Here is a 14,032-nt window from a genome sequence, read left to right as displayed (position 1 = left end):
CGAATAGAGCCGGAGGGATATGTCCGCAGAGCACACCGGTCCGGTCTCGTAATTAAAAACGACAAAAAAAAAAAAAAAAACAAATATGGGTTTAATGGTATCCTCGTTCCGCCTCGCAATTCATCCGGTCCCGACGATAAAGTCGTACACGTTCGCCGATTTGTCAGAAACTGTCGCGCTCGTTCTCAGAAATAAAATTGTCCAATACGCGCCTGCATTTTATTATCGGCTTTTTATTGTCGCGAAACAAACGTTCCGTGTACAAAGAAGAGAAGGAGAGAGAACGAGAGATACTGGTAATTTGAATTAAAATTGTTGATTTTTGGCGAGAAACAGGAGGTTTGGTTTTTGCTAGGTCGTTGAGTGTTTTAGAAGTTTCGTAATAAGTTTTTGACGATGGTTGATTCTATATACGATATACATGAGGTTTATCCTGTTGAATTTCTTTTTTTTGTTTCTGCTAGATGGCTGGTATTTTTCTAAAGATTTTGTAGTAGTTTTATTATGTCCATATGCAGAATCAATGATTTTCTACAGTTGATATGGTTCCCTTATTTTTGGAAAAATTAACATTGCATTATAAATTACGATATATAGGACAAGAACATCCATAGTGTTAAAAGGCAAATACAAAAATCTACGTATTTATTATAAAAATCCTAAAACAAAAATACGAGTGATTTATTTTACAGTATACCAAAAATTGTATTATTTACGAACCGCTTCATAATATTCTACTTCTTGATAATATCATTTTTTATTTCATTAAAACTCGTTGTTAGTTCCCCTTGTTTCCCGTTACTATTCCTTTAATCCAGCCATTCTTCTTTTATTCTTCAAACGCCAGGGAAATGCAAGTTCCGTGGAAGCCAGATAACCATAACTTGACGTGTTAATTACGTCACAGTGTCGCGTATATTCATTTGCGAGGATATACATTCGTCGTGTTGGCTTTTTATTGCAAAACAGCGCAGTAAGCTAGGATATTTATGAACATTTCTATGTGTGTACCTTGGTGACGTGAAATGCAGCCGCGAATTTAAGAGTGGGGGGGGGGGAAAAAAAAAGAAAGATTTAATTTTATTTATCATAATGGCCATTCCATTTTCGCGCATCGCCCAACCGTTTAAATCCAATCTAGAGATGGGATTGCATTTTTCATCGGCGAGGGAAATATTTCCATTTAAATCGTATCGTCGATACAATATCCAGAAAATCTCTGTTAATACCTTCGTTACGAGGCTGTTACCGTTATTTTTAACCTTCTTCGAGTTATTTCGGCCGTCCTCGAAAAGTGGATTCTCCATTTATAGCCAATCTGTTCTATATAACATCGTTAAATTTATTGTTTCATTCTAATGTGCCGAAACTTGTTTATCTTCGAGCAAGATTGATTTTAACTTTAAATATTCATCAAAAGTTCAAATGAAAGGAATTAAGCTTTTTAGTTTTTACTAAAAATATTCATTTAACGTTGCGTAAAAAAATGTTAAATCTCTTAAAATGACATTCTATCTTCATTTCTATATCGCACATATTAGTTTTATATCCTCGCGAACGAAACCATAAAACCGTAGAATTATAAAATAATTTAATATCAAACAGAGTCTACTTTCGAATCTTTTAAGAAATATATCATTTTCTGTTATATATTTTAAGGGAATTCTTTCAAATAATTGTCCGATAAATACACGTTGCAGCGATCGAAGGGTCTATTATATTTTCTTTCGGAAGCGCAGTCTTTTCATTTCGAGCAGGATTTCATTGCGAAAGAAGAACAGGACAACGAAAGAAGTCGTCCTCGCTTCAGGAAGTAATATCGTGAAAGACTGACAGCAAGTCGCGCGATATGTATCGACTTCTTTTCCTGTATTTCCGCCCTCCTACCTCCTTTTCTTCCTTTCTTTTTTATTTCCTCATTTCCTCCCGTGGAAACGCAATCGCTGCAAGCAACACGCGATTCGATTATTTCGCCAGAGTCATGGATCGGAATGCGATGTCCTACTTTTTCTCTGTATTGCAATAAATTCGCGTTACAGAAGCTCTTTGTTTAACTTTTGTTGAATTTTTTGTTTGCGTCGAGTATGCGCGAATTTCGTTCGTCTTTGATTGAAATATATTTTTCCCTTCATTTTACGAGAAAAATGGTCCGATTGATGTATCATGATCGGAAATTTTATGAAAACTATATGACAATTTTGTTGCGAGTTCAGTTTCATCTTGGCAACGATGAATTTTGTGTGATCGATAAAATTACTCATCGTAAATGTTTCTAGTAATTTGTTCTGAGAAAATATCATTTGATATACCTGCTATAGAAAAGATTTAACACGGAGAAGGAGAAATAAATTCTCGATAAGGAATTTTTCGCTTTAAAATAAAAATAAATCGTGGCTTGTTTTCCAATCAAGACAAACAGCAGACACAACGTTTAATTATTCTCTTGACTAATTAATCTCAACTAATCCATACACTGAATCACACTAACACACTATCATCTCAATTAGTAGTCATGAAACAAATTACAAAAAGAAAAAAATGACTCAAAGAACAATTAAATTCCAATACGAATCAAAACGAACGTGCCAGAAATTAAAATTTTTCTTCGAATTTTGCTTATTTGAATAGAATCGTATAAAAATGCGAACGTCCAGTCGCGAAGAAGGAACTGGCCCAATTAAAAATCACAGTTCCCAATGCTTTCTAATTAACTCGATGCACTTGTAAATTTCAATCGGACTCGAAAAACAGTGACGCAAAAATTCAATTAAAACAGCTCTGCGCCCATCCATTTCCATTCTCGCTCTTTCCTCATTTTCTGCGCGAAAACGTTCTTCGTTTTCGAAGCTGCTTTTCGCTCGGCGATGTGAAAATTCGATTTCCAGCGATTCGTCACGGTTAACGTTGGTCGTCGTGGCGCCACGCTCGATTTACGAGGATTACAAACCGCTCATTGCTGCGTACACATTCTACATCGAAGGGAAAACGAGCGTAGATCAATCCGACGAGACATCAATGCTTTCCCGACTGGACATCATCAACGTCGTTCCGATAAAGAACGAAACAGGAAGGGAGCCGTCGTAAAAGTGTCCCTGTCGAGTCCTGCCATCGATCATTTTAACTCCAATATCTTTTATTTAAGGCATTGCAGTCGATCACTTCGTTTGTCCATGACTTTTATGACATATGATTGACTGTTCTCCCTGTGATTTCGTTTTCTTGCTTCCAATAGAGATTGCGAATACGTAGAGTGACTTTTATTCACGCTTGGTGTGATAAAAATAATACTACGTGAAGCAAATACGTTTAATAACATGGTAAAATTCTATCCTTTTCTCATTATTTTATAATTTATTTACAGCGAACGAAAGTATCTAAACTTGTTTTTAATGTTTGATTGCGCATTTGTCGCGTTACATAAAACGTTCTGAAATTTCATTAACACTATAATGAGACACGGTTATTGTAACTATGGCTATCGATATTTAAAATGACGTCAAATACGAGTACAACTTACCGTTTTCTTCAGGCGAGATATGGGTGACATGTTCAAGCCAGCGATGATCGCCATTAGGGAATTGAAATTGCCGATGTTGAAGCATTCACGGGCGGTTTCGATCCAATATTCAACCACACGAACGCGCTGTTTCTTTTTTGCATGCTACAAAACAGTCGAACTTTTTTTAATAAAATATCGTATTTCGTGAAATTGAATCACGAAATTTATATTGCAAAGAAAAGGAATAATATATTTTGATTATGTTACTTTTGATGGAAAAATTTGTTTTCTAAAATTTACTTTATATCAAATAGATTGCTTTTTATGCGGTACACGTACATATTTTTAGACAAAGTGAATTTATACGATATTTATTAAGTAATTATAATAATTAAGCAACATATATTTAATTTACCTTGCATACTTCAGTCGCGACGAAATAGCTCAGTCTATTAAACCACTGGACGTACGATTCGAGATTGCGTGTTTTCTTCATGTCCTTAAAGGATGTTTCCAAGTGAGGAGATTCCTGTTTATAGGAAAAATCAGTATCCATAATTAATATGAAATTTCTTCTTTTAATTTATTAATTAAAATTACTATTTATTAACATAGTAAGTATATTCATTAGCATGGAACCTCGATTATATCCGAACTAATTACAATACATGTGCATCGATATTTTTATAAAAAAAAACCATTTCCGAATGTTCTATTTATCGATGTCCCGATAATTATCTATTCCATTAATCAGTGTTCTGATAATCGAGGTTCCATTATGTTTGCTTCTACCTAAACTTGCTATATCTAAAATATATTTTCAATGATATTAAAAAACATCGATAAATGAAAAGAAAAATAGAGGAGAAAAAGAACGTACTATTAAACGGACGTGACAAATGGAAGAGGCAGGTGTACAAACCTTGGCAAAGGCTTGGACGAATTCTTCTGGGCCGATATACGAGAGCCTCTCGAGTTCCACGTGGGTCAATTGCTGTGCCAGGACCGTGGCCGATGGGCACAGCTCGGTGATGTCCACCTGAAAAACGGGGTGACAGTTCCATTCGTTTCGAGTGTCGAAGAAAAGCGACGCCGGGAAATCATGTGCAAGAGCGTCGCTCTGGTCGTGGGGGTAAGAGATGCGATGAAAGGGAGGCGTCAACGAGAACTCGATTCACAGAGGTGCAGAAAGACAGAAAGCGGAAACGGGCGGAAGCTGCGCGTCCACGTCGCGACGCCTCCTCTTTTCCTTTCCAATTTCACGTGCTCGTGCTTCGCCGAGCAAATTCGAGCGAGTTCTTATCTTCGTCGAACGCGGTTTCAAAGTGCTTTGACCGGCGGCGTCGCGACGCTCTTGGACCCTTCTCGATATACATCTCTACAACTGTACATATAGTTACGTATACAATGCCATTTCAATGCATTATGTTTTGCGAACGATTCTGGGAAACGTTCGAAGCCATTGTATATGATTCTTGTTCTCCTGAGCAATAATCTTTATGACCAGGTTTGGCATTTACTGAGGGGGTGTATTTTATGGACAGGGCTGTACCTTATGGGTGTATTTTAAGTTCTTGCTTGGAAGGATGATTGTGATTTGAAGTTAGTATCGCAGTAAAATTATGAGGAAGGGATAGAGAAGGGGAGAAAGAGAGAGAGAGAGAGTAAATTATCTTTATGAGTTTGTTACATATAGCAGAAATATAAGGTAGAGATATTTTAATTATAAGATAAGATTAATGTTACAGGTTATTGAATTCATTTTGACGTCAGTTTTAATTGACAATTCTTATAATTTGAGAAATTAAACGTTCAAAAGATTGTCAAAATTACTAGAGAGAATCTTCTACCATTCTCTATCAAGAATAGTTTCAAATCCTCTAACATTAGCGTTACAATCGAAAGGAAAGGTCATAGTTGATAGCTGGTTGAAACGAGAATAGAAGAAGGTAAACGAGAGAAACGTTTTACCAGCGAATACCATGCTTTTCCAACGTAGTTCATAGCATACGCCTGAAACCACTGTAATTATTTATGCTCATCGTAGGCATTGTAGACGCGATTCGCGAATGAAAGGTATAAGTCCGTCGGGCATTTCAATTTGAATCGAACGCGCCAACATTCATATCCGCCTCTCTGTTGAATGAAATGAACCACGGAAAATTTATATTCTCTCGCTCAACTTGCCCCTTGAAATACCGCTGCAAACACTGACCCACATCACTGCGTGCTGCTGGCACGAAAAACGACGAGATTTCGTCGTCGGCCATCTCGTCTATTATTCCTACTTTTATTGAGGCTCGTCTTTTGTTCTATTTGTATCCCTTTTCGATTGGATTTCGCGTCTCTCGTCATGCAAAAAGAGAATCTCCTAACGTTTTTCTTCGACCATTTCAACGATGGTTATTGTGAAGCGATTGAGTAATGAACGTCGATGAGAAATTGATTTCTTTGTTACGTCTTTAATGCTATAAAGTATATAATTATAGTATATATTTTATAGCATATAACGTCTGTAAATACGTAACTAATTAATTTTCATCATAGCAGTATAAAATTAAAAGCAGAAAGCTTTTAGTTAATTTCTTTTCTAATTTAATTTAAAACAACCTGAATTTATTAGCGTTACAATAGTCAGCATATAAATGGATTATAATTATTCTTCCACGAAATTTTGCCAATTTTTCACTGTACATGTCAAGGGATTGCGAGGAAAAAATGGCGACTAATGCGGTTAGATTATGAAAAAGTAATTGCCCGAGCTGCCATAATTAGCCAGCTGTTATTCATGTTTCAACGAAATATATGGAAATTGCCCTGTAATTGTGGTTCGTGGTAACAATCGAGCAATCACGAAATAACTATTTTTTACCCACATTCTCTGACATACTGTCCTAATTTATATTTTAATCTTCCTATTTTTTTTCTCCTCATTTTTTAATCTTCCCGTTTCCATTAAGTGGAAAAACTTATGGTGTTTTTATACAATTATTATATCCAACATAATACTTAAATACAATATATATATCTTCAAATACAATAATCTATGTCGGCCCTTGTTATTCATTCAAAGATATACCAGAAATTCTTTTGCCCTTAAGCATTAACAATTTGTCTACCTGGTGATGCCTTATTCATAAAAAAATATTTCCTTTGGTCAGTGTTCGATAATGTCTTAAAAGGTTCCATAAATATGGAACTATGTAATCACTGATCTGCTTGAAAACGGTGAAGACGGGGTTCGCGATAATTCTATATTATTAGAACGAATATATAAACCACGCGTATTAGCCTCTTCTCCTACGAATAAAAATTTTCTCAACTTTTAAATCATCGAACGCGCTTTGTCTAATTCCACAGTCATATTTGTCTCTTTTCTTGACGATTAAAATTTTCTCAAATAATAAGTAATTTTTCAATTATCAACACGCTCTATTCAATTATCCAGCATTTCGAACCGAGGAAAATAGTCTGATCGTTCTTCTTTCGATTCCAAAGACAGTCATTTCCACAGCACCCAGTCACCGTCTTAAACAGCACCCTTCCCTCGTTTCCACGAGATACGTCATAGCATTTTCTCGATGCGACGAAAGTAGAATCCGTCGGGTACGAACGAGATCAGCGAACCGCGTGATTCGGTTACGAAGCGAACGACCGCCTGCGTTTCTTCGAATTAGATCGTCGATCGAATTATCAACGAGCGGAGTTGCCCGATATGACAGTGTGGAACGATCCCGGTGAGACCGACAGCATTGATTCCAACTGTTCGCGGCAAGCAGAGCGCGAACGAAACGTTTTGATTTACGTGCAAATTCCACCCTTGTGCCTGTTTCCTCCTCGATAAAAAAGCCACGTTCAATGACTCGTGAATCGCCGTACGGCCAAACAATTCGCGACTCTTTCTCCCGATGAGGGAACGGACGATGATGCTTCACGATCAGAAAATGCGAATGGATTGATATTAATTCTATCGACGGACGTTTTTCCAATGGCATTGGAAAATGCCACGGTTTAACGTCTTCATTAGTTTTCCTGATATTGATAGACGTTTAGCGAGTGGAATGAAGAATTTTGTGAGAACTCTTGTTAGCAGATTTGTGTTATATCAGACTGTCCCTCAAGTTTTCCCCTTGTTTTATTAAATATTTGATATTAAACTAATTCTTAGCTACCGTGGTGAAATAGAAGTAGGTATATTAATTTTCTGATGGGATTCTGGGGTATTTTAATGGAAAATTTAAATCTCAATCTACAGATTATAATTAAAAGGCTCATCTTTATCAAGAATTAATAAAATGAATTGCATCGTAGATTATTTTAGAGCAAAATGATAAGTTTATAAAGCGTCTGAGGTATTTTAGAATATTATACTTTGTTTTATACGTTTCATATGTATTCTGTACATTTTTCCATCTTCAAATCTTCTATGTGTTTTACACTAAAATTGTGACGAAATAATGTTCTATACTGAGTTCATAAAATTTTCTTTCTTCACTAATGCGTATTTTACATTTCATCTTCGAAACTGAAAATAAATCTCTTCTTGCAATTACCATGATTAATACCAAACTAATAATACAATTTTTTCTAGCTAATTAAGCAAATATTTGCACATAATATTTGGCGTGTAAAAAGTCATAGTTAATTTAGATTTTACAAATTCACCGCGGTACTCAAAAGATCAAATTAACGCGACAAGAAGGACACGGAATATTTTAAGGCAATTTGTTCAGGACGAGAAGACCAAAGCACGTATCGGAGCTAAATGAAACAAAATCAAGAAGATCGTGCTAAGACTGTCGAGATACGATGCTGAGTTTCATTGTTTCGAATTAAGAGAACTGCAACGAAAGCGTAAAAATATCAACAGCGAAATGCTTTCTCGAGTTTCTCTGCTCGTACTGTCTTGAAATTGGCAACGATACACGATGGTGAAATTAAAAACGCGCGTGTTTTATAGTTTCTCGTTATATGTGCTAGAATTTTTAAAGAAATTGAAAGCTTTTACCGTCCGTATAAATGAAATTAATTCGCAGCGATGCGTCAGCTCCTCGTGAAAGACAGCGCAAAGTTAATGTCGATGGAAGTTAAAATTTTTTCAAATAAAATCTAATTATACACGATAAAAATTTTAGATATTTATTTACGATAATGTTTTACGATAGATTAATATTTTATAATAGATATTTACTTTATGTTTAAATAATTTGGAAATAAATGTTTGCTAAAAATATATGTATAATTTCCTGGCCGCGAGTTAAATTCAATAATCGTAGATGAATTTTACCGTTGGTTTCAATTTGATTTTTTGGAAAATTTTATTTAACGGTTTATGAATTGTGCGGTGGACCGTTGAACGAAATTCCAAATATCAAATTGAAGGATTGTAAAATTAGAATTTAAATATTTTTTACAATAAACATATGATTCTATGTTTTGAAAGATTTTATACTGAACAATTATGAAAAATATCAAAAACAGTTTCCAACCAACTGGACCAAGTTCAATGTTCATTGATGATCAACAATTAATAAAAACTATGCAATGGATTTCTTAACAAAATTCTATGGAAATACCAATGTTCGAAAATTGTAATTTTTTAAAGTTTTGAAAATAATTATTACTTATCTATTAATAAATGATTCATGAATTAAATAAGTATCGTATGTATGATCTTAAATAAAATACGATATAGAGATATGTATACACAGATAAACACTGTGTTAAAACTAGTTTTGAATAAATACTAAAAAAATGTACCTATAACGTATAAATTTCAAGTATAAAAACGTGCACCTTATCATTTAGGGAATAGAATAATCCCATAATTACTATTCTACGAAAGCAGAATCATTGAACGGCAAGATTCTCGCAAGTTTCAAATTGCTCGAGTTTAGTGAACGGTAATGTTCGCAATGTTCAAAGAAACCCGGAGGAAGACAACGCGCAATTCTCTAGCGAGTCATGATATGCAACCAAATACGATGCACCACGGGAACTGCTATAGTTTCTTGTATCGAATAATTAATGACGACTTGGAAATCACGATGTATTTCAAATTGAGACCAGTGTTACAGTTTCATCCAAGTCTCTTACTTGCTATCGATTACTGTTCCTTATTAGACTCAGCTTGACTAAGCGTTCACTTCATATTCGATATACTCGTATTTTAGCAAAGTTCTTATTATTTCAAAGAAGTTATTGTTGGGTTGACAACTAAATGATTGCAGATTTTGTCAGTACCACCTAATGACAAAATCCGCAATAACTTAATTGTCAACCCAATATATAATCACATTAGTCACCACTTCATTTCTTCGATTATTGAAACAAACGAAAAACTTGATGAAACTAAAGCTCGTTATGAACACCGGGATTTGAACCATTAACATCTAAATATTATAATTAAGGATTAAAAAGATATACGTATATACACTGGTGGACCAAAGAAAGTTTAAGATTGGAAAATTTGCTTAGTACGAGCAACGAATATTAGTAACTTTTGTATTAAACTTTGTACCATATCAGTAACAATCTTTACGTTCCAAATTTCCTTTAGTCTGCCACTATACATATGCAAGATAAAAATGTATAGACCAAAAAAAAAAAAAAAAAAAAAAATGGAAACTCTCAAATTATAAAGTCACTCGTACAATTTCTACAGTTCTGCCCCAAATTTCTCCAAAATTACAAATTACAAAATCCACGAAAATGGGATATGAATGAACATTAACCAAACTCGCTACATAGAAGTTTATCCGATTAGTGAAAACGATAATTACTTTCACGAAGCGAAACGAACTCGACACGTTACCGGAGAAATATAACTAAATCACGAAATATCTACAATTAATAATAATAATCGACTCGCATGCGATTGCACAAAACTGGCAGTGACACGGTTCGATCATTTAAAAGCAGGCATTAAATCGGAACCGCTGTTGCCGAGCGAATATAAATACAGCAAGCGTGTAACGGAGTTAATACGGATTTTAACGCGTATTATCGTTATCAATTAAAATCCCGTTATCTATAGTAACAACGTTAATGCGCGCATTTAAATACAACCCGATAGCAGAGCAGAAACTGCGTTTCGAAAGCCTTTGTGTTTGTCCCTTGCCTCCACTCGCAGCCCTCTCTCGTCATTACGCGGAAGAAAACGTAATTAAAAGCTTTGTACCGCTCGCGAAAACCAGAAAGACCGGTTTTCCGGACGTTTTACTAGTTTCCGGACGTTTTACTAGTTTCCAGGCGTCCTAAGCACACTGGCTACCGCGAATTTCAATGAAAAATGAAGTTTTATGATTTCGCAGGAATAAATAGAGAAGCTCGTGACAAGAATGGCTCATATTTGTCTTTCTATCGTTAATGAAATATGTAAAAATGTTACTTTCTGTTCGACATATTTCAATTTTTTTAAATAAAATATTTCTTACATCATATGATTTCTATGAGTGTATCTGTAATTATATTGCAGCAGAATTATGTCTAATTAAATCAAGCAGCTAGGGACTTGGTGACAAACATTTTTACAGAACCAGTTCATTTGCATGCTTTAAGAAGGATTATACTTTTGGCGAGCATATTTTTCGCGGGAGTAATGACGCGTGTGCATTTTGTAGTTGCACTATTTTTTACAATGGAAACACATTTTTTTATATCTTCTCAGTCTTGTAGATTTTCTCCGTCTAATTATAACCTTATTCGTTAAAATATTTGAAATTAAATTTTATAGAACTTATCGTACGAAAGATGAGGAATACGCTGTAAATTTTCTAGGCGTTTTAAATGTAGTACATTTTAATTTTCCGGATAGAGATCATAAACATTTGCAACAGATAGAATGCATCTTTCGAAGAATTAATGCTTCGAGTTTTGTAGTCGTCAGGAGAGAATACACTTTGCCAAAATATCGGAAAACTTTTTCGTTTAGCAAAAAATTGGTGTAGGGAACGATGTATGAGAAATTGTGCAAATTTATGAATGAGTAAGGTATGAATATGTAAAAGTTTTTGACAGATTTATCTACGTAAAGTTGGATGAAGTAGTTTAAACTAAACCATCCCACTTAAAGCGGTTTAAAAGCTATATAAATTATGAAGTATCCATAATGAATAATATTTTGATGTGAAATGATGCATTATAAAATGATGATTATAAAAGCTTTGAACGTTGCTGTCAAAAGGATACAAATATTACGAAACGAGCAGCAAAATCTTTAAAACAAAGGGGGAAATAACGAAGATTTTAATTAAAAAGGACAGTGGACTTTTCGTAATTCGTAAGCTGTACATGTAAATTATTTTTTTAATTTCATGTTGCTCGCACGTAATTTAAATTATTTCGTACAAAAAGGAACTGTAAATTAATCTGTTTTTACTGAAAGCAAAAATTCATTGCTTTCTCATCGTAAAAGGCAGTATAAATATTTATCTCCTATTTTTATTGTATCAAAGATCTTGAATAATGCTCAATCAAGTTTATATATTTATTATTTTTATTTATTCTTCCTTTTTAAGCGCTTCACAGTATTCGTGGAAACGAAATTTCTCCTCAAATAAAACTCAAACACACTTTTATATTTAGTTTTATACTTATATTAATATCTGCAATAATTTTACTTTGAATTTAACGCTTCACCCCAAAATAAATTTTAAAACTATGATAAGTATTCAATTACAATCGTGGACTTATATCTTGTACTTCTTCTCTATTTTGACACGCTAGAAATTATTCACCGAAACGAAATATTTTCTGCGATAAAACTCAAACACACTTTCAAGTTTAATTTCTTATTTCTTCGTCGAAATAGATATGCCAACTTGTCAAATCCGCCTGACTATTTATTTATTTATTTATCCTGTTTTTCTTGAAGCCTGTACGTCAGATTTTGCTGACGCGCATGAAGAAACGCTAAGGAACTCTAAACGAAATTGAGTGCTTCGAACCATTAAAAGTCGTTCTATCGACAAGTAGCTATAAAATGTTCGTCGTATGAAATCACAGGCTGCAACTTTTTCTCTTTTTAAATATCGAAGTCCAGAGCTGAACTTTCCAAGCGAGTAACTGTTTAAATGCAATAAAGGTTCTTGATTGAGAAGCCTGGTGTGTTCGTCCGAAACTTTCTTTCTGCGAAAAGAAAGAGATTAAAGCTGTAGTATTGGGCTTGAGAACGATTTCTTGTTCGCAAAACACATAAAAGAAATCCAATCAATTCAGGGTGCGTAATAAACGCGTGGAAATGGTTTGGATGAAATGTTATCTACCGTAAAAATAGGATATAAAAAAGTTCCGCCATAAAAGTTCGCAATTATTGATTCGAGGTGATTATTACGTTGAAAATCTTCGCTTTAGATAATTGCATCACTCAAAAGTCAAACTGGTTAATTCTACTATTAGATTGAGGTAATATTTGTTCAAATTTATATTTTTATAGAACCTAAATAAAGATATCATTTCACCTACTGAAAGTTGTACGAAATATTCTATGCCGTGAATATTTTACATATTTTTAAATATCAGATGCGTTCTGTGAACAAATTTTTGTAATTGGCTTTTCAGAAACCAAAGAATTGATCTTGATATAGTTGTGCCAGTACAGCTCAATTTTTCTATTCTGTTATTACGAGTTAGAATATTTTGCCACAAATAAGTACACGATATTTGTTATAAATATCGTGCATTTCGTTGAAAATTTTTGTCTTCCAAATAAAATGTTCGCTCGATGCTCTATTATAAGGAAGATCAGGAATTTCTACCTTTAATCAAAGCAAATAAACGTTTTATCTTATAAGGGTAGCTCATAATGTATTCTTAAACGCGATAGAACAGTTACCTCGCAATGTTGATTATGCAAGAGATTAAAATATTTAACTTCTAATAGATAAAAGAACGCTCGATATTACTTTTTCTCTCATCTTACATCGTATTATAGTTAGAAACTAAAACTTCTTCTCCTCTGTTAATAATATTCTGCTTTTCCTATCCCCTACTCCTTAACTTGCTTTTATAATCTGCTTAAAATTTCCTTCTACTAAATAACGAAATAGAAGCTGCAGTTCCGCCGGTCAATATTAAATTCATGTTACTTTTAAGGACAAAATGGAACCTTGTATGTGAATTAATATCCTCAACTACGCGTTTAAAATTACCCAACTTATGAAATCCTTCAAAATATTTTCTAAATTCCTGAAAAATTCCTCTAAAATACCTTCTGGGCTATCAACTTACGTACATCTACCCTATCGACCAACAAATAACAAGATCCATCGACGATCCTCATCGCGATTAATTGAAGATGTCGAATAGCCAAACGCCAAACGACAACATCTTGGTTCCGCTGTTATAAAACCATTTGCAATCAAGTAGTTTCTAGTCTTCCATGCTTGGAACTTTTCTTACAGCGGTGAATACGACGTGGAATGAGAAAAAAAGAGAAGAAGAACGAGGATGCGGCGACGGAGGGATGAAAAAGAGATTATGGGCGTATTATTGGTTTCGCGAGTTACGGCTCGCTTCTTGAGAAAGTTCAAG

At 34.3% G+C, this 14,032-nt stretch overlaps 1 protein-coding gene across 1 annotated transcript in view; it reads right to left on the bottom strand.

The window, feature by feature from the left end:
• The window catches only part of LOC100645439, a 707,019-nt gene that overhangs the window by 26,525 nt on the left and 666,462 nt on the right, over window positions 1-14,032 (bottom strand). The window contains exons 8-10 of the mRNA XM_048405181.1: window positions 4,422-4,538; window positions 3,915-4,028; window positions 3,518-3,661 (exon numbers count right to left, since the gene is read on the bottom strand). Of these exons, the coding sequence (XP_048261138.1) occupies window positions 3,518-3,661; window positions 3,915-4,028; window positions 4,422-4,538 (375 nt within the window). The remainder of the gene's footprint in view (window positions 1-3,517; window positions 3,662-3,914; window positions 4,029-4,421; window positions 4,539-14,032) is intronic.

The sequence above is a fragment of the Bombus terrestris genome, chromosome 4 (genome assembly GCF_910591885.1).
Source record: "Bombus terrestris chromosome 4, iyBomTerr1.2, whole genome shotgun sequence".
In the NCBI taxonomy this organism is placed as follows: domain Eukaryota; kingdom Metazoa; phylum Arthropoda; class Insecta; order Hymenoptera; family Apidae; genus Bombus; species Bombus terrestris.
This window is presented reverse-complemented; position numbering and strand designations above follow the sequence as displayed.